The 19,797-nt window shown below is 40.2% G+C and overlaps 4 protein-coding genes and 1 long non-coding RNA gene across 7 annotated transcripts; 3 read left to right on the top strand and 2 right to left on the bottom strand.

Annotated features, from left to right (window-relative positions):
• Positions 1 to 4,300: 4,300 nt before the first annotated feature.
• On the top strand, positions 4,301 to 6,080 carry LOC124192687 (X-box-binding protein 1-like). Its single transcript, XM_046586133.1, has 3 exons — positions 4,301 to 4,886; positions 4,948 to 5,044; positions 5,113 to 6,080. The coding sequence occupies exons 1-3, from the start codon at positions 4,684 to 4,686 to the stop codon at positions 5,494 to 5,496; spliced, it is 684 nt and encodes a 227-aa protein (XP_046442089.1). The 5' UTR covers positions 4,301 to 4,683; the 3' UTR covers positions 5,497 to 6,080.
• Positions 6,081 to 6,113: 33 nt separating this feature from the next.
• Positions 6,114 to 9,499, bottom strand: LOC124192686 (nucleolar and coiled-body phosphoprotein 1-like). Its single transcript, XM_046586132.1, has 8 exons — positions 9,044 to 9,499; positions 7,593 to 8,978; positions 7,387 to 7,527; positions 7,195 to 7,316; positions 7,006 to 7,133; positions 6,844 to 6,944; positions 6,596 to 6,760; positions 6,114 to 6,522 (listed from the first exon to the last, which is right to left on the bottom strand). The coding sequence occupies exons 1-8, from the start codon at positions 9,356 to 9,358 to the stop codon at positions 6,271 to 6,273; spliced, it is 2,610 nt and encodes an 869-aa protein (XP_046442088.1). The 5' UTR covers positions 9,359 to 9,499; the 3' UTR covers positions 6,114 to 6,270.
• Positions 9,500 to 9,576: 77 nt separating this feature from the next.
• Positions 9,577 to 12,477, bottom strand: LOC124192688. Of its 2 annotated transcripts, none has more exons than XM_046586135.1 (4): positions 12,257 to 12,477; positions 11,280 to 11,404; positions 10,930 to 11,115; positions 9,577 to 10,863 (listed from the first exon to the last, which is right to left on the bottom strand). In XM_046586135.1, the coding sequence occupies exons 1-4, from the start codon at positions 12,280 to 12,282 to the stop codon at positions 10,697 to 10,699; spliced, it is 504 nt and encodes a 167-aa protein (XP_046442091.1). In that variant the 5' UTR covers positions 12,283 to 12,477; the 3' UTR covers positions 9,577 to 10,696. The 2 variants fall into 2 exon arrangements, with proteins under 2 accessions (XP_046442091.1, XP_046442092.1); XM_046586136.1 differs by having other exon boundaries at positions 11,280 to 11,401; positions 12,257 to 12,457.
• LOC124192689 lies at positions 11,401 to 12,345 on the top strand. Its single transcript, XR_006873812.1, has 2 exons — positions 11,401 to 11,827; positions 11,910 to 12,345. It is a non-coding gene; the product is annotated as an uncharacterized LOC124192689 (long non-coding RNA).
• A 3,374-nt stretch (positions 12,478 to 15,851) lies between the features above and the next one.
• On the top strand, positions 15,852 to 16,758 carry LOC124192685. 2 transcript variants are annotated; one of them, XM_046586131.1, is made up of 3 exons: positions 15,852 to 16,010; positions 16,075 to 16,375; positions 16,440 to 16,758. In XM_046586131.1, the coding sequence occupies exons 1-3, from the start codon at positions 15,962 to 15,964 to the stop codon at positions 16,573 to 16,575; spliced, it is 486 nt and encodes a 161-aa protein (XP_046442087.1). In that variant the 5' UTR covers positions 15,852 to 15,961; the 3' UTR covers positions 16,576 to 16,758. The 2 variants fall into 2 exon arrangements, with proteins under 2 accessions (XP_046442087.1, XP_046442086.1); XM_046586130.1 differs by having other exon boundaries at positions 15,860 to 16,010; positions 16,066 to 16,375.
• Positions 16,759 to 19,797: the final 3,039 nt, after the last annotated feature.

Here is a 19,797-nt window from a genome sequence, read left to right as displayed (position 1 = left end):
AAATGGTCGGGTGGTGTGGGGGGTTGGCAAGACAGTCAAGCGAGAACGTGATAGCTATACGATACATTCATGTGACAGTTGCATAAATATAGAGCGCGGCCCAAACTACCGTTAGATGCCGAATGGCTCGGGCAATTATCAAACTTTAAGTCCAAGTGATATCTTATTCGATTCCTCTATTATATTGTGTTGCAGTTATTATGGACACGGTCGGCGCATCTATAAATAGAATACACGCATATGTATGTGTACACACAGTGAGAGCAGACTCTTATTAAATTCACGGGTTGGTGCACACGCTTTATTAGGAGTTGTATCGAGCACGCAATAGGCATTGTGCTGCCGCGGTATTATTTCCAATATCGGGACACACCAACCGCCCCCCTCCCAAAAAAAAAAGAAGTTGGTTCCCGGGATTATCGATTCAAGTGGGGCTGCTTCCACCATGAATTGTTTGAGGTTGAAATATTTTCCTCAACGATACAGGATAGGGAATCAGTAGTACTAAATTGTCCAAGCTTCATATGAGGTGGCAATCATATCCACGGCAAAACTAATAAGACAATCTTATATCGATAACTATAAATACCATTTTCTCGGACGAAAAGTCGTTGACTTTCTCATCCATTTCCCATCATTGAATTGATTGGCAGAGAGATTACTTATCTCAACATGCTATCGAATTTCTTTGGTATTATTCACTCTCTTTGATGGCGGCGAGCGTGTTACAAAGTGTATTGCACGTATAGGGATGCTTATATAGATGTAAACGCTCGATCTGTGTGCTGCCGTCCAATAGCCAAGTCAAGCCCGGCAAGTTGAATGGCGTGTTTGCATTACTACTGATTCACCACCATTTCATTCCCGGGAAATGTTAACCAGTTTCGCTTTTCTTTTTTTTTTAGGTTATTGAATTGAACGAGTCACGGGTCACGTTATTACATAACTATAATGGAGAAAAAGCAAAACAATATTAGCTGACGTCTGACGTCGATATTGATGTCTACCAACTCGATAAAGCCAAGCCTATAGTCAAAAAGTATCGATTGCTCCCAGACTATAAAGTGTAGCTATAGACGATGAGAGCTGTGCGCGACCCGTTGTGAGACTTTTGCACAGGCACATCTCAGGGAGGAGGAACCCAACCGAAATTCAATTAAAGTATACGTGTACATAAAATAGTGGGAAAAAACTTGGGCTCATCAAATGGGATATGGAAACTCTTTCGTCGTCGAGTCCTATATGGTCGTCGTGAAAGTGAAGTATATTATACTAAAGCCAACAAACAAGCCATGAAGTAGATGGCTCATTCAATTAGCTTTATTTTTCGGCTCTCACGGGCATAGTGTCACAGAGGCTCTGCCTACATATCTGTTTCCCCCTTGAAGGCCAACTTAACAAAATGACGCAATATGTATGGAACTCTCCGCGGTTGGCTGTGCTTTAAAGTATCGAAAAAGTAGTTAACTCAAACAGCAAACAATCGCGGGGGAAAGCCGATTATAACGCTATACACAAGCACCTACACACCATCGATTAGGAAATTTTTATTTTTTTCCGAAAAAGATTGAAAAGCTAATTTAGAAATCTTGGCACGAGCCAGAATCACACTGGGATTAAATCTTGATCGACTCTTTATAGTAGAGAGAGATGTGTACTATACTAGACTTATGGGGGGATAATGGGAAACTCGAAGCTAAAGATCCATCAAACTTAACTGCCCAAGGGCCATATATATAAAACCCCGGAGATGCTGTGTATAGTGATGTAATACAATGTAATCCCTGCCTCATTGTGTTCTGATTCAATATGCGTCAAGCGTCAGCAATTTGCTGGCGCAGTTTTTATTAAATCAAACGCGTGCGGTGTGTGTATCGAGGCAGACATAATGATTATTTCTTTCCCATTAGTAGGAATTGCGCCTAAAGATTTAGCCGTGATATACGCAGTAGCCTAGCCCCTCTCTCTATATATATATACATCACATGATGCTTAATGGGAAATAAAAAAAGAAAACAATACGAATAACAAGGATTGCACCGGATGTGCTTTCCGAAAGCGAAGGTAATCAAATTTGCGGTATAATCACAAACGGCAGCCTAAAGGAGAAAGACTCAAATCGAGACGTTTGGCCATTACACAGATCTCTCCCGTCAAAGTTAACTTATACTCCAACTAAATATGTATTCGAACAAAACTTATTTTGAGCTGAATGTCTATTTTATTCCGGCGCCAACTTTGTACAAGTATATACGTAGTTGTCTAGAATCTAAACTTCAACTCAAAGATAACTATCACACAGCGATGCGACGTAACATTTCAAATTAGGTTGTCTCTCATCGATCGAACAACGGGACGGACGGGTACTATTTTGAGACTCGCATCCGATTTCGATTAGATTATCATATGGTGACAATATTATAGGGTTGATTTCAAAGGTTAAACGCGGGCATGCGCTGCGGTTTTTTCTTTCGTGACTGGAATAACAAACCCGGATTTCTCCTGTATATGCCAAGGGAGAGAGCATATAATCGCATCCTGTACAAATTATTCTGCGGTTTGTAGTTTACACGGAGAGATACTGCCCAAACACTTTGCTGGATGTGAAATGTTGTGTCATTTCGTAGACGAAGTGAAGCATTTTACACACATGAGCGCCAAAGTTTGACTTGATTAATAATGAAAATCGATTCACGAATGTCAAGAGAAGACTCCATAGCGTCAGCAAACTTCCCGCGAAAGGCCCAAAAAAGTTGGTTTAAACATGAGCATTATATAAACGCCGGCAGGCTTACGTAAGTTATGAAAACGGGAAATGTTTGAGTCGAGAAATCAGTTTGTACTTGATCACCTCCCCCAATCCACAGAGAGATAAAACGGACTAGTCAAATGAGTTTTATCGCCAATTGCAGAGAGAGAAGAGATAAACCGTTCAAGGATATAGTCGATAATTGAGGAAGGAACAGCGAGTGCGCACTCGTCGATTCCCTCGTCATAAAAGTCTAATAGAACGGAAATCCATAATGCCACCATGTTTACGAATAGGATACTAGATTTTTCTTTGCTCAACTATTATTGATAACGTCCTATCACGCTGAGCGGATCGATGCCGAGCATTTGAATGCCATCTTACAAAAGGATTCAACTTTAAACATTTCCCTTAAACACACGAGCTACGAACATAACAACAACAAAAAAGAAAAACATTTTGTGATTTTCAAAAAGTCAAAAATTGGGCGGTACGTAATGAAGGGGTTTGTTCGTGATGGGGAAAGGGAAGTCCCCGGGAGTCCAAAACATACAGTACATCAGTCTGGATGCCATTTTCGTTCGTCTATTTGCCCGACTTGCACGGTACCTCGCCGCCGCCGCCGCCAACTAGAGAATTTTATTTACCAATTCACATCATGAATTCGGGGTATAGCCGGAAGCCTGTAGATGCTATCATATACGACGCAGTAAAGATTCTTTTACCCGTTTCTTCAATAAATTCGTCGTATAGCAACAAAGAAAAACGAATTGACGCTCTTCTCATCAAAATCAGCATGGTGTATGCCCATTAATTGAGTTATTGAAGAAGGTAGTACAAGAATACTAGGAAACCTAGAAATGGGGACCAATGTAATGATCTAGCTTTACTTCTTTTTGGAGATTTTTCAGACCGAAATTACATTTCTTTGGTGGAGGAAAAATTACAGTTTTTACCTGCATGCTTTTTTTGGAAACTGAAGGTTGTTTGCATGTACCTTGCCAGGTTTGCCTCAAGACATAGTTATAATGCACGAATGCCATCGCCATATTTATATACACAACAGTCACTTTGTGACCTTGGGTGGGACTTTTAATTTTATTTGTCCATTGCTCTTTCCATAACGCGTAGATTAAATAATTTACTTAAACACGTCTATATCAATTAAAAGTATGCGAGCAATTTTTTTTTAAACGAATGACAATTAGCGAGGATGAAAATGACGTCAATATGGGGAATTCCCTGGGTTTTTTTCTTTAATCACATTTGAACCGCCGGTTTAAATAAACACGAGTCGGTAGTTTATTTTGTCTTTCCCAGATGGTAAACTTGGAACTTTTGAGTTTAAATATGGATTTTTTCTTCGCTTCAACGAGAAACGCGATCGCAAAACATTATTGCCTAAAACCCTACTCGATTTCATCAGAACCAAGATGACTAGCGTCAACCCGTATAAATATTGAAAACAAAAAGAGAACGGAACGGGAAAATAAGCAGTTGAAGTGTACGTTACACGTACAAGGGCATTCGTCGATAAATTCAGACTGTTTACTTTAGTAGCGTAGGATTTGATTGGGTTTTTCTAGACTCGTTATTCTTGTTTACAAATAGCATGAGTTGAATTCTAGCGAGAGTTGCATCAGCAAGATTAGTCACCGCCCACTTTGTTGCTGGATCACAGTGATTGGCTCGGTGTTCCATGACGTCAAAATGAAAAGGGAAGGGAAGACAGACCTTATAAAAACAGATGGGATCCAGACGTTTCCATTACATTTGAATTTCAGCAACTTAGAAATGACGTATCGAGAATTTGTTCCTTCTGATCCGTAAATTCTGTTGCAATAACAAACCGTGTTAAATCAGTTGAAGAATCTATATTCTAGTAGCAAAGATCTTTTGTGAGTTTAAAAGATAAATCCCCACACTACACAACAATGCAAATCATCTTGATACAACCAGGCAGCCAAGCTGCTTTGAGTTTGGGCCAAACTCATCAATTTGTCAGTAGTTCGTCTTCAACAAATGGAGAAGGTTCTGAAATCGACTGTGATTTCAGTGGAGAGGACAACTGTCAGAAGCCTGCCCGGAAGAGGCAGAGATTGGACCACATGACAGAACAAGAAAAATTCTTGAGGAGGTAAACATCTTAAAAACGAAAAAGATTCCAGAGCATTCAAATAATATGTCTTATTTAATAGAAAAATGAAGAATCGGGTTGCAGCACAGACTGCTCGAGACAAGAAGAAAGCCAAAATGGACGAACTTGAAGATGTTGTTATCAATCTCAGAGCAGAGGTATAAAAACAATCAAAAGTACCTTAATAAATTACAGCCAATAAAAAATAACCTTAAATTTTATTCAGAATGATCGCCTGAAAGCTGAAAACCAGCTACTACTGGCAGAAAATGCAAGATTATCTGGCATTGAAACCCCTCATGTAGAAGAAGTTTCCAAATCCATGGAAAGGATGTATCCTGTTAAGTCAGCCGCACTTATTAATGGACCTCTGCCGCAGGGACAGGGTTACATCCCATCTTTGGTTTTGAGAATGCTTCTACATCTGATGCTGATTCTTCAATCCCCTTCATCAGCTCAGTTATTAAAATTGAACGGACTGAAAATGTCTGCCGTGCTCGACAACGCACACAGCCAGTGGCTGTCCGAGCAACAGTTCAAAAACCTTACAAAAACATCAAAGCATCAACAGTTGTCAATAACACTAAAATTGACGAAGCACCCACCGTAACAACGAAAGCAGCTGAAGGAAAAATAGATATTCTAAACTGGCTTACCAAAGCTGTGCTGGAAAGTGATGAAACTGAAACTGAAAACTTGTCATTCCCCACAAATACCGAAAATGTTGACTTTGATTTGCTCGAGTATGTTGAGGCTTCATGCAATGACATCACTTTAGACGAGAAGATCATCGACAGTCTAATGTCCTTTGAAACACAAACAAATGTTGATTCCTCCAATGAACATTTAAAATCTTTCCCCGATATTCGAGACTGCAATGACGATTTACTTGAGCGGGCAGTTGAATGTCCAGATTCGCCTTTTTGCAAGTCAGAGGAAATCATCGACTATGTCGACCACACAAATAGTATTTCTGGCTCACCCATCTTTGAAGAAAATATGCAAGAACCTGATTGGCTGTCAACATGGGACTGTGTTGTCTAAACTTTTAAATTGACCATTGCGTCCTACATTATTCGAACCTACCTAAGTTATATGTTTTTGTATTTTCGTTTTGTGTGTTCATTTGTCAAATGAGATAAATGCATAATTATTTTTTTTTAATTCGCCAAGATAATAAAGAACTAAAATGTAGTTGTACAAAGTATTTGAATTTTTAAATGCGGATTAAAACATATATGTCTTGTATTGCAGAAAAGCGAGATATCGAAGAACATTTCCGATCATTCATAGTCAGTCGCGTCAGACGTCACTCATGCTTTGTTTCAAAAACATACACTCAGCACCATACACGATTTATAGTCACATGCAACAAAATCATTTTTCAAACAACGCAAGCATCCGCAGAATATTGACTGATGACCTGTTGAGTTTCGGCTAGTACAAGTAATACTTTACGATGCATCAAAGACTTCCAATTTTGATCAGCTAGAGATGATGTTAGTGCTGCAGGGCCGTCACCTTGATCATATTGGTTTACTTTAGTCTGACAACAAGTGAAAAGATGGTAGCGCATGTGGAAGAGCTCGTGGTAGAGGAGGATTCGGTCAGTACACGACAGGCAGAGTCGATACATCTGTGGAAACGAGACGACAATGCAAAATTTGTTTCATTTCTCTCATAACATGAGCTAATAAAAATACAAGTACCTTATTCGTAGGTTTCCCTTCCATTATATCCAGCGTGTCAAAGCTGTAACTAAGAGTTTGAAATTCGAAACTTCTCGTAGGGTTACGCCCGTTGCAGCTATCGCACGACTTGTCACCGGACGTTACGCATCGCAGCTCTAGCCCCGGGTGAGCCTCTAATAATTCCTAGAATAATAATAATAAAAAATAAAAAAATGAAATTATAATAGCCGAGCGCCGATGGCCGCAAGAAATGAATAACCACATACCTGGAAAGGTTTCTTCATTTTGATGATTTCCTTCAACATCTTTCTCTTGGGCAAAATCCAATGATCCTCTATCGCAGCAATACTAGACAAGAAGTATTCGTCTAATGGAAGAATAATTTATTTAAACAAAGCCGAGAAAATATAACTCAACCAATTTTATACCTTGTTCCTTGACAATTTCTTTGACAAAGTTGGAATCCAAAGCCTGAGAAATTAGGGTTTGCAGGTAAATCTGAAAGGTATCTATCATAGAGTTTGCCTCTTCATTCAACGCTTCCATCATTCCATCCCTTTAGGATAAAGATTATGGATAAAAGCAATAAAATCGAAGATGCTTTAAGTAAACCTTACTCGATTGGAAGCATGACGTTTTTCCGATCGAAAGTGACAATTGTTTCAGATTTACTCTGGACGGAAAATTCCACTTCGATAGGAACATAGAGACCTTTGTTAGAAGCCATCCAGCTAGAATACTATAAAAAAGTAAAAAAAAAAATAAAATGAAGTGTCAACTAAGAAAATTGTAAAATTACAAAATCTTACTGTAGAAATGTTGCGATAAGCGATTCCATCATTGTAAGAAATGGATTCATATTTTTGAAGCAGATTTTTCCCGTCTATTCTCCATATACTAGGAGATTTCTGAGTTTTTAAATCTGATTTGAGTATAATAAATTTTCCACTCTACAACGCAAAATCTTGTTTAATTAAAAATTGAAGGGCATGTAAAAGTTTTAAAATAAACTTACCTCAAACCCCTTTTCAAGAAGGCTAGCTTTGTGCGATCTTGTTCCAGAGAACGAGAGGGGGAAATCTATGATTAGCTGTGGCGATGAGGTTGTCGAACGCTGGACTCCGTCACTTGTTGATTCTGGTATGACGGTTGGTAGTGGAGAAGGATTAGAACTACTCATCTTTTTTTTAGCAATCGTTTTCATCTTTGATGGTATTGCAAGAGGAGTGGATGAAGCCTGCGCTTCAGGTAAAACTGAGGTTGGTGAGATTGTTGCTAGATCTTCCAGTGTTGATGGTTGAGAAGATTTTGAACTCTTCCTTTTCCCTTTTTTATTTGAAACCGATTTCGACTTCAGGGGTGTTAAAGGAGACTGTATAGATTCAGGAACTTCAGAAACCTTTGAGATTGACGTCGTTTCTTTTAGAACTGGTGGTCGGGAAGACTTTTTGTGACTGCGCTTCTTGGATTTTGTATCACTCGTCACAAGATTTAGAGCTGCTGGAGAAGGTATTACTGAGATCTGCTTATCTTTATCGGGAACAACCAAGTTTGATGTGGCTGCTTTGAGACGAGGTGACTGAGAAGATTTTTGGTTGCAAGTGTTTGATTTTGTAAGAGTACTTGTAAGGTTTGGAGGTCCTGGAGAAGGTGATGAGGCCTGATCTTCTTCAATTACCCCTGAGTCTGATACCAATTCTTCAAGCATTGGTGGCTTTGAAGATTTGTGGCTACTTCTTCTTGTTGTTTTTACAATGCTCAGTTTTGGAGGTTCCAGAGAAGCTTCAGAAACATCATCTTCAGCCAGTAAAAAGAATGTGGTTTCTTTGGGGGGCGATGCAAAGCATTCCACTTGACTTTTCTCTTTTGGTTTTTCGAAAATGGGTAACAGCTTTGGGGAAGTTACTGAAACTTTTACTTTTTTTCTACTGTTTGGTGATTCTGGTTCCATTACGACGTTTGAAGGTGGTTCCTTTGGTTTAAGTTGGTTATTGCAATCTTTCTGAATTTGTGTTGGTTTTACCTTTAGCTTAGGAGGTTTACAATTGGCTACTGACAAATTCTTTTCTTTAATTGTTTCAAAAATTGGCTTTGCTGCCAGAGTAGGAGGATTTTCTGGGCTGCTTGTACTTTCCACACAATCAAGAGGTGTTTGAACAGAGAGTAAAATCTTGTCCTTGCTATCAATAGGTGACGTTGGTTTTGCTTTCAATTGTGGTGGACGAGAAGGCTTGGGGCAGTCTTTTGATTTCTTGACAATTGCCATCAGCTTTGGAGGTGATGAATGTAGATCTTCATCTGAGTCCTTCAAATTAGCTCCTGATTTAAGAATGGGTGCACTACTGGGGGATGTTCTCTTCATAGCGATCGGTCTATGTTTCTGAGGTGCTGTTGATCTGGACTACAAAAGTTGAGATGAAACTGAATACTAAATACAAAATTCTATGTAGGCTTTAAATAAACTACCTGAGACTCCTCTGGGCTCCAATCAAGATCACTGTCTCGGGAATGTTTTGGAACCATGTCACTCCATTCCTCATCAGAGGTAGAAGATAAACCTACAAAATGGCATTCAAAAGGATCAAATTTTTCCTGCCAGCCTTTCTGGGCAGCTTTCCTTGTACTTCTTTGGCACTTTGAATCTTTGAGTGATTGTGTAGATTCAATACTACTACTACTTCTTCTATCACTCAGCTCTTCTTCAGATGAAAGCAGCGAGACAGGTCTCTTTGCTCCGGCAGCGGTATGCTGTATCTTTTTATTGTTTAAACTCCGATTCATCTTTTTAACTACTTTAGTTGAAACAAAAGCAAATCTAACATTATTCGTATTCTCTCACTCACAACTGACATTGAATTGAAGTCGATTATATACTTGATCACAGTGGACCAAGACAATGCTAGCAGACAACAAATGTTTCATTCGATGCCATGTTGCCACATGTACATTTTGTGTGATGCGGAAAATATAAAAATTGAAACGATGGATTCATTGCCAGATTTCAGTGTACAATTCCGTTTATTGAGGCCCTCGAGGGCGACTGGCACCAAAATGGATAGAAAAAAAAACATAAAAAGTATGAAGACAGAATTGTAGAGTGAATAAAAAAGAAGAGGAAAATGGAAAGAAGAGAAAAATGTATTGGCAGGAAAAGGATAAACTTCTCGACCGAGCTTTTTCTATGGTGTCGGTGTCGACGAAAAAGTTAAACGCAAACGATGATACGACAGACTTCCAGAAAATGAACTATAGTTTAGGAAATGGACACGACAGTAAGTGCTCAAGGGACACATAGAAAGGTGACGGCCGCTTTTTTGGGATAAAAGCACGCGCGAATTTTTGAACTTTTGAACGGATGCAACTTTTTGCCGGAAGGAGCCAGGGAAGAAATCACAACACCCAGATTAAATGAGAATTAAAGATGGAATTGCCATCGACAAAGCTGCTGGAATCAAAACATAAGGAACCAATCGGTAGGTTTTAGGTAAGTCTTACGTTGACGATCAATTATTTAATACATGATTTTGCTTTAAAAAAGTTGGGGGGCGACATCATGTTAATGTACGAAATTGCGCAATGCAAACGCCTAATGTCCGTGTTAAAAGGATTGATTTGGATGTGAACTGAATACAAAACGTAAGATGGATATGTCGATGTGAGAAACTTGCGCTTTATAAGGTATGAAAAACATTTTTCAACCAATTCTTCAACATGACGCTCGCATCAATCGACAACACCAATAACTATCCTAGACCGACAACCATTATCGAGAATTTCTACGTTCAGATGAAAAAGTAAACGGAGACCATCAAAAGTTGATTCAAAAGTACATTACGAAACGAAAGTTTTTTTTTAAGTTGATTCTTTATTTGCCCTTCCAGTTTAAGTCAACATGAGTGAACGCGCGCGCTTTTAGTTGTTGAAAAAAAAAATCCACGTCAAATGAAGATGATGAGATACATATTTGAATCAACAAGTGATGGCCGTTGATCCTTATTCATAGACAGACAGTGTGCAAGAGTAACTGCTTACCAAAATAAAAATAAGGTAAAACGGGGAAGTGGGTTGGGGGGTTACTTAGATAGAGAGAAAAATGGGGGCCGGATGTTTATGTTCCATTTACGCGACTGTCTCGTGGTTTCCGTTGGTAGGAAGAGCTGCTTCATCAGCTCCAATGACATCTTCATCAGTTCCTTCAACACGAGCTTTCTTGGGCGAAATGCTCAAAGCCTCGGTCTCGACAATCGATTTCCTCTTCTCGGCGGCAGATCCGTCAACTTCCGTTGCTAAACATTCATAAAAGCAAATATGGTTATTGATAATTCTATTTGTCAATGAAAGATGGAGCTTACAGTCTGCTTCAGCGTTCTCGTCGCACTTGCCGTTGCCATTGACGTGGGGTTCAGCGGTGGTGGCGGCAGCGGTGGCGTCGGCAGCACCATTTTCGGTCACGGCAGCAGTGGCGGTAGCGTCTGCGGGAACGGCAGCATCTTCGGCCTCGCGGCTCTCTTCGCCATTGGTTCCATCAACTGCATCACCTAAAAGTTGACAAGTTTAATTAGAAAAATGTAAAATAAGAAAAAACGACGTCATGAAAGGACATTCGTGGTTCGTCTCGTCACCGCTAGTGCGTGAAAGACCCACACACCGCGTTTCACGACTTTACATAATGAGTAGGTGGTTAGAATTTTTCTTTGGTTACCATCGGCTTCTCCGTGAGATCCAGAAGGCGTATCTTCAGTGTTCTCCTTCTCAAACTCTTCGGCTGATCCAACTTCGCTGACGGAAGCCTGGGCACCATCCAAAGAATCCTGGTTCAAGTCGCTGCTGTAATAAAAAGACAGAAAAAAGTGAAAAATGAGACACGCTGTCAAAGTCGCACACGTGGCAGCTGGCGGGAAAACAAGACTCTGTCCCCTTCGCAAAGCAAAGCGCCGGCTGCGTCGCTATATGTACATTTTCGAATCCGGCAGATGTTTTTTCCCTCTACACACACACACGCACGCGCATAGGCGAATAAAAAGAAGAGTCGGTCAATAACCTTGACATCCGAGGAATTTCCCGAGTTATTCAGCCATTCAAGCAAGCACCGAACCAAGCCAAGAGACTTTTTAGCCCGAGGCTGTTCCGTCGAATTTTCAAAGCGCACAGCACCCACGATCGCCGCCAGTGAAAAAGCTTCTTTCCCCTCCCCTTTTCTTTACCTACCCTCCTCACCTATTCTTTTCCAGAGCCTCTACTAACTTGGCGGTAAGCTAACCGGCATTATGCATTCATCAGAGAAATAAGGAAAAAAAAACGTGGACACTTTAATGGCAACTTGAATTAACAGAATTTAGACGGGAGCGACAAACCCATGATCGTGTGTGTGTGTTCACAAGCAATCAATACTTGTGTGACTTTGATCAACCGACTTTCAGCAAGAGAACAAACGGGAGATGAAAGTTAAAAGCTGACAGCACGCATGCTCCGCAGCTGGTCTTCCTACACACACGCATACAGAGAGACACACCAGTGTGTAGCTGAAGCGGGCCCGGCATCCAGCCATCAACACACACACCGGCGCCATCTTGCCGCCTTCCCGAACTTTCCTCTTTTCCCAAGCGCGCGGTCATCGAACGCGCCACAAGAAACAATCAACGCACATGCGGTATGTGACAAGTAAAGAGAAATGCTCACCTGGTTTCAACGTGTGTGTCTGCCATTGTAGATTTGAGATACACTGCTTGCTGATGAAATACAAGAGATTTTAAAAGTGTACTAGCTTTGGAGGCTATGAAAACTGGTAAGTTAAGCGTTTACGAATCGTGGACACACTTGTTCGTCTGACGAAAGGCGCTACGCGAGTGTGGAGGGACTGTCGAGCACACGTTCGATCTCGAAATGCCGGGAAATTGCGGACGCCAACACTGGTGGCGCTACAGTCGAGTCGAGTTTTTCTAATCAATCGATTTACTTTCAACTCCAGATGATGATAAATTCACAAAATAATCTTGTAAAAGCTAAATTTCAACATGAATTAAAATGAAATATTAGTTTTCATAAAATTCAATCTTTATTTTATCGAAAGTTCTTGATTTCAGAGATAAAATTAACCAACGAATGCCAGGTGAGTAATGATCGATTATGAAATCGATGGAAAAGCCGTTGAAAAAAAAAAGAAAATTTTCGCGCTTTTTCTCCATCTCTTTCTCTCGGTCTGTCCATTTTCCCCCTTCCTCTTCCTGTCTGGACCACGTTTTTCACACGCTGTCTGATTCATAGGCTCAAACGATTTTTTCCCATTTTGCAAAGATTTCTCAATCATTACTATTTAAAAGAAATAATACGTTGTAGTGGTGATTGAAATAACAAGCTCTCGAAAATAACGAGTTGTTTCATCAGCAAAACTTAGATTATTTCAATCAACAATTTGCCAATTTTCTCGTTCAACACGTGGGGCGTAATTTCCTTAGTCGCTTTATAATATCATTTGAAAGTCAGAAACTGGTATAATGCAGCAGCAACCCCTTTAGCATAACATTTGGACTGATTCTTTGACGGGATTTGGGCGATTTGCTTGGATTCACAGCCTTTCGAGTTTTATGGCCGCCATTAATGTCTGGCAACAGAAATGGTTGCATATTTACATTTTGTTACATCGACCGGTATAATTCCTTTTGACAAATATGCCAAGTTCGGTGACACTTGTGCATACATTGAAAAACGTATGTCACATGATACACAAATATAGTCGTTATATTCGTGGTGGGATAGATTCTCATGTTACCTGTAGCTTGAACAAAAAAATTTCGCCGACGACATTGTTCCTACCGGTTCTTATAAATCTTAGAACTGAAATGAATATTATTCAGAAGGGAAAACGGGTCGGAATGAAACATAATATTCCTCTCAAGGGGGCCCTTTTTATCATGTGTGTGTATGTATATTTCATGCCGTTGTCGTTAGCCGGCAAGAAAGAGGCAGATATTCTGCTTACATTATTATTGGTTTTCCATCTCTTGGCAGACAGACGAAGTTGAAATTCTGGTTTTCATCGCTTGCGGGAATTCGTGAAAGTCGAAAATGCTCAGGACAAAAAAACCTGCTTCCGGTATACCTGTCGGAGCATTTGTTAAGTTTACAGTGGCCATTTTGAGAGAAAATAAAAGCAATTGCTCTATTCGATTCACTTGTTCGCTTGAATGCATTCTGTAGAAGCTTAGATAACAGTGCGAGAAATAAGAATTTAGAACTTCTAGTTCGTTAGGAAATTTATGACTTGAGCAATAATAATTGCATATGCAACCGTGCGGTTGATGCAAAGGATTATATATCTAAACTACAATTAAGGCTTCCTCCTATCCGTTATCATTTGCTTTAATGAATCTGAGGAAGGTTTTACGGATTAATTAAATGCCCTATTTATTTTCCAAGCTTTTTTAAAACTGAAACACTCACTATCAGGTAAAAAGAAAAACGACAACCAAGATAATGCTTATGCAAAGCTTAAAATATTCACGCGGGAAAAAAATATAATCAAACAATAACTTTCAAATTATACTTATCTAGATCGAGATTTATGTGTTAGCTTATCTTGTCCGGTATTATCGATTTTACACGCAGATTCCCAAACGTCATTCGTCAAGTAAAATACATGGATTATTATTTCAAGATACTTTAAAACCCTTAAGTGTTGAACTACAACCTCGACGAAATGTCGTGATCCTTGTAACAAATGAAACGATAAAACGGGCATGAAATTAATAGGCTAACCTCGACTGTGATCACGAGGGAGGAACTTTACACGTGCCTGTATTGATTGGAGAAGACGCGACCCAAAAGTCCCATCGCTGCGATGGGCTTTGATTCCACTGACTCTAAAATGTGAATTTTTATAACCTTGATCCCCTCGTAAATAGTCTCGTTTTCAATAAATTCTTCACCGTGGATTTAGGCATTCACAGAAATCGAGCGCTATACAATACGGCGTAATTGATTGTTTGATCCGCCAAAGGTTATCATTTGGTTTTGAAGCCGCAATTTGGAAGAATTCTCGCAGTAGTTCTTTCCGAGTAGTCGTACATCATCGGAGGTGATGAACTTGAGCTCGTCTTCATAATGACGTGATTGTAACTGTATACTGTTGCCGGGAAAATTTTTAGTTTACGGTTTAAGCTTACGCATGAGATTGAGGTCAGCGCCACCTATCCTCTCTGGGAAAGCTGTGGGAGAAGATGGATTCAGATGCAGCTTTGTATATATGTGTGTATATATTTTACCTATTTTGTACCAACAACAGATTAGATCTTATACAGAAAAAAACATGGACCAACATGAAAGGTGTACGGACAGATCGATTTTTATCTTTCCGCTAGCTATTCAGTTTCATGTGGTTCGTTATTCTCGGAATTTACATTTTTCCCCTCTACCTACATCCCAGTATTGCCCTTTGTCTAGCAATATCATAGTACTTTGAATTCTTAACTATGCCTGTCTGCCTTCAGGGACTATACTGCCAGGTATCCTCTCGACAGTATTCCCTATTTTTCCACCCAAACCTACCAGAGAACGAGTGCTGTGTGCACACAACAATTCCAAGCATTACACGTTATCGATTTCTGATATTCCCTACTTTGTAAAGCTTCAACATCTGAAATTAATTTGTTGTTTTCCAATTGGAATACATCTTAGACGTGTATTTAATTTCTCTGCTTAAGCGATCGATTAATCAATAGATGAAATTTTCTTTGAGGCAAATGAAGCAATGGGACGAAATGTAGAGCTTCAGATGTTGAACTGACCGGTATTTTTATTTCTTCATACTTTTCCTCCCGAATGTGGTGCAATGAATATAAATATTTAAGCTCGTGATGAAATAAGGGTATGTTTCTACACTATACGCATACAAAGCAGGCATTTCGCAAATAAAGCTCTTTTTTAATTTTAGTAAATCAAAGCATAATCTTCGGTCTATTTCAAGCAAAGAGGCTTTCAGATTTAATAAAAAATTTACTCTAGTCTCTGGAGACCATTTTTTCATTATAACTTTTTTTTCAGAAGGCGCAGTTAGATGTGTTTGTAGTTTATCGTTCGACTACTAGGTGACGCTACGCAACAGGAAACGACTTCTAAAAATTATTTTAATTTTAACTGATACATCTTTGTTTATTCAAGACATTTATAATTTTTATATGATTGTGGTTACTAAAAAAATGACAATGGATTTGTAAAAACATTTTGTGTTAAATTCAATTACTTTTTGTTTCAAACTCCGAATCATAGATGGCGAAGATATTAGTATGTTCAATCACCGCTAGATGGCTGTGAGAATATCTAGACGACGCCCTTGATGTTTTTTAACGTTTTGTTTTCAAGTTTTCCCAACATATTCCTTTGATCAAAATGCGAATTGTTTTCCTTTTATATTGCCTTGTGATCGGTTTATCGACATGTAAGTTGAATTATTCAAAATATTGGTATCTGCGTTTTGTATCTAACCATTTTAGTTTGTTCAGTTCAAGCCCAAGGTGTGGGATTGTGGTGTTACAAATGTGTCAGTACACACCCTGGCTGTGGAAAGAACTTTGATTGGAGGTGGCATTGGTCATACACCTGTCCAGACCCGAACGATAAATGCGTCAAAATTGTAGAGAAGAAGGGAGCAGAAGAAATCATCACTCGTGATTGCCTCAGTTCCATCAAGGGCATTAGAAGAGACATTCCTGCTGATATTTACGAAGGATGCCGTCCAGCAGCCAGAGATATCAGGCTAGCACAATATGTTTTCAATGACATTGATGAATTAGACATCAAGAGGTAATGAAATAGATCCACAATTTCTGATGTGACTGTTGAAACTAATAATACCCCCTCACTGTAGGAACTATTACGACAACACAACATTTTGCTTCTGTGATTTCGACCAATTTTGCAACTCTGTGAGCAAACCTGGAGTATCAGCCATGATGGTTATCATGTCAGTAGTTGCCTACACTTCCAGTTGGTTGCTATTTTAACTTACCTCCTTAAAAATGATCTGAAATGATGCAACTGTGAGCATTTTTACAAGTCTATTGACAAGTCTGAATTACATATTCCGTCCAACTTTTTCCCATTTTGTCTTGACCGTGTCTTGTACCTTTATGACTCATCGTGACGACGAAGATAATATAGGGCAACGTCTGTTTGTAGAAAAATGACCAATACTGTATGTATTTTTTGTATCCTTCATTTCACGGTCGTCGGTAGAAATAAGTCGAATGAAACGCTACAAGAGGTGAAAGGCGATCGGATTATCACGGTGTCTCCCCTTTCCAACAAAACGACCCCTTTGACAGAGAAATGTTTTTTTTTTCCTTACTTTCCCCTCGGTTAGGGAACGCGTTCAATTAAAACCGGATGCCGAGCAGAACTTCCATAATGTTTTGGATTAATCCTTCACTAGTTCGTCGTTTCATGCCTCACTCCCTTTTCATGCTCTTGATATGCCCACACCTGTCCATTGGTTAGGTTATTGCAGAAACCGTTCACCCACCCTAGCGTAGCTACTACACTCACGGTGGGGGTGAATAGTGGAAGTGTTTCACCAAAACTTTATTCTTTTTATTTTTCCCCCGAGTGTGTGTGTGGGGGAGAGAGAGAGAGTTGCGCACCTGCTTTATGGAGGAAACATGTGGTCAGCGTGTGCTTGCCAGGTGGGTCGAACTCCCCCTCTTATGAAAAAGGAAAAAAAGTGGGGGAAAAAATAATGACAAGGCTCGGGACAAATCTATATCAAGTACACACACATACTGGATCGCTTTCAAGTATTTCCAACTGCTCGGGATTAATCACCTAATACCACAAAATGGCGCCTCGTTTCGAAACACCCAGAAGCTTCTGCTCGGCTCAAGTTGCGTTCCTTCCTGATGGAGCAGAAATTTCTTTGAATCGCATTTGAGCAGGGGGAGGGGGGGGGGGGATCCTGGAATTGTAGTTGCGAAAAAGAGCACGTGTACAAACTGCTTCTGTTTTTTAAACGGAAAGTCCCGGATGGATCGATTGGACCCTCTCACCCTTTGAGGCCTCTGGTATCCTCAGGTAGGTCTTAGCAATTGTCGGGTTGAAAACCCTTAACCTCAACAGTTGTACTAGCGAGCCAGAAATAACCGATTGTGGTACCATACAACAAGCACTCTATTCGACTAGTTGTCACCTGCCCACATGATTAACCTCATCCCGACCACACCGGGCCAATTTTTCAGCTATATCTCATTTCTCTATAGTGCATATAACCTGCCTTGTCTGTCTGTCTATTTTGTTCACATTTTAACCAAAATTGGTGGAAACTTAAAACCGACATGAACCAATTTCGCGGTGCCCAGACCCCCCACTCCCTCCATCCACGGAAGGTAGGGTGGAACAACACACACAAAAAAGGGGGGAAACATATGCATCTTTTGCCTACTTTCCTATCTGTGTTTGTACATATACTAGGCCTATGTATAACTGTCATTCGACGGCTGGGCGAACAAACAAGTTATAGACTTCACAAAAAAATAGGAGCTAGACTAGACTTTCTCCCCAGGTGATGATTTCATCATGGAGAGAGTTCTAGAGCCCATAGTACATTTTCATTATTAGATAGTCTGTGCCATAAATGACGTTTTCCTTAGACCGGAACATATATATTTTTTTTTTGCTTGTTCCGATTCGAGAGATAACGAGGGGCAAACTCTTCATTCCTCGTAATCGATTACAAGATGGAAGGAAAAAATGGTTATGCTCGGAACTGCCATACATAGCGGAAGCCTGTTCTTGGCAGCAGCGTGTTGAAACGGAACGGAGCATATTCAAGCGGAATTCGAGTGAATATTGCTAGCGGAAGTGATGCTGGATCGGACAATGAAAAATAGAACATCCGCCCTATCTCCCTCCCCCCTCTCTCTCTCATGTAGAGTTGTACCTTAAATCAACTTTCCTCCCCTTTTTTGGAAACTTATGGGCACGCGTCTACATATCGTCCTGTTTGCTGGACCGTCGGAACTTGGATCCAGAACACCTGGTCCTTCAGGTTAGAAATCATTTCTCATCGGCTGGATTCCTTCCTGTTTTCCGAAAGATTTTTAAACACAATTTTCTAGTTCCGTTTCCTCCTTCAGCCGAATTATTTGTACGCTCATTGGATTCCTGTTATTTATTTATTTCCTTTTTTTGAAACTTCCGGAATCGGGTCCGCAGTTTTCAGATTCGTAGAAAACGAAAAACAAAAGATGAAACAGCGGGTTTTCGCTTTCTGTCTTTTGTTATTGTAACTGGAACTCGCTGCTAGTGCTAGACGAGCTCCGAGAAAGAGATAAGTGAAATCTGTCGGAAGTGGACACCAATCTTATCATCACAAATAAAGTAACGGGGAACGACGAGAGTTGAGCTAAGGGCTACACCTTATTTGATGTTGCCTACATTTCATCATTTTTCACATACTAGTCCAAGTGGTTACAGCCTACATAACGGTAACAACGCGGAAAGCCTTTCATGTCTTTTTCAATTTTTCCTTTAACGACGCTCATAAAACCATAAAATCCGAATGGAGTCGATCAACTTTTTTCTCCTTTGTTTCAAACCCCCGCCCGTTCAACAACGTGTGCCATTTCTCTCTCTCTCTCCGAGTCGTAATGAGAAAATGTCGACAGACGAGCTGATAATCGACGGAAATGGAAGAAGAGACGCGACAAAAGGTTTTGAATTGGACGGCAGGTTCCATTCTTCTTCTTCTTCTAAGGCCAAAGTACTCACACAATGTGTGCTGTGTGCTCTGGGCATCAAGTTCGATCGGGTTCGATCTCTCGCCCATCAAAAAATTAAAATCGATACGTTGCAGAGCAGAGCCAGAGCTGCGCTGACGTCATTCCGTTTGTGTTTGACACACGCCCAAGCCAGAGAGAGAGAGAGAACAGTCATTATATCCAGCACTCTGCTGGCGATATGGTATGGTATACAATTTTACGCATACGATAAGGTGTCCGAAACTCTTACTGGCGCACTCTCGTTGAGCTGGATCGCGTCCGCCGTCACCTGATATCGTCTCCCGTGTACAACAGGGACCGCCGCGACGGCGATCTAATTCATTAGAGACCCCAACGAGCCAGAGAAGATAACAAACGAACAAGACCAAAAGGTCAGTGACGCTGTCCACTTTCAACATATGTACACAAATACCAAACCGACCATAACTATATTAAAGTCATATATAGATTTGT

The sequence above is a fragment of the Daphnia pulex genome, chromosome 4 (assembly GCF_021134715.1).
Source record: "Daphnia pulex isolate KAP4 chromosome 4, ASM2113471v1".
NCBI classification, from domain to species: domain Eukaryota; kingdom Metazoa; phylum Arthropoda; class Branchiopoda; order Diplostraca; family Daphniidae; genus Daphnia; species Daphnia pulex.
The sequence above is the reverse complement of the archived record's forward strand: the minus strand, read 5'-3'. Positions and strand labels throughout refer to the sequence as shown.

What these genes read in the sequence shown, in the direction of transcription:
- LOC124192687 (XM_046586133.1), top strand. Translation starts at nt 4,684, where the DNA reads ATGCAAATCATCTTGATACAACCAGGCAGCCAAGCTGCTTTGAGTTTG. An exon ending in CAAGAAAAATTCTTGAGGAG is followed by an intron (nt 4,887 to 4,947) that starts GTAAACATCTTA and finishes CTTATTTAATAG; the next exon opens with AAAAATGAAGAATCGGGTTG. An exon ending in TTATCAATCTCAGAGCAGAG is followed by an intron (nt 5,045 to 5,112) that starts GTATAAAAACAA and finishes AATTTTATTCAG; the next exon opens with AATGATCGCCTGAAAGCTGA.
- LOC124192686 (XM_046586132.1), bottom strand. Translation starts at nt 9,358, where the DNA reads ATGAATCGGAGTTTAAACAATAAAAAGATACAGCATACCGCTGCCGGA. An exon ending in TTCTTGAAAAGGGGTTTGAG is followed by an intron (nt 7,528 to 7,592) that starts GTAAGTTTATTT and finishes TTTGCGTTGTAG; the next exon opens with AGTGGAAAATTTATTATACT. An exon ending in CTTATCGCAACATTTCTACA is followed by an intron (nt 7,317 to 7,386) that starts GTAAGATTTTGT and finishes ACTTTTTTATAG; the next exon opens with TATTCTAGCTGGATGGCTTC.
- LOC124192688 (XM_046586135.1), bottom strand. Translation starts at nt 12,282, where the DNA reads ATGGCAGACACACACGTTGAAACCAG. An exon ending in ATCTCACGGAGAAGCCGATG is followed by an intron (nt 11,116 to 11,279) that starts GTAACCAAAGAA and finishes GTCAACTTTTAG; the next exon opens with GTGATGCAGTTGATGGAACC. An exon ending in CGAGAACGCTGAAGCAGACT is followed by an intron (nt 10,864 to 10,929) that starts GTAAGCTCCATC and finishes ATGAATGTTTAG; the next exon opens with CAACGGAAGTTGACGGATCT.
- LOC124192685 (XM_046586130.1), top strand. Translation starts at nt 15,962, where the DNA reads ATGCGAATTGTTTTCCTTTTATATTGCCTTGTGATCGGTTTATCGACA. An exon ending in TGTGATCGGTTTATCGACAT is followed by an intron (nt 16,011 to 16,065) that starts GTAAGTTGAATT and finishes TAACCATTTTAG; the next exon opens with TTTGTTCAGTTCAAGCCCAA. An exon ending in GATGAATTAGACATCAAGAG is followed by an intron (nt 16,376 to 16,439) that starts GTAATGAAATAG and finishes CCCTCACTGTAG; the next exon opens with GAACTATTACGACAACACAA.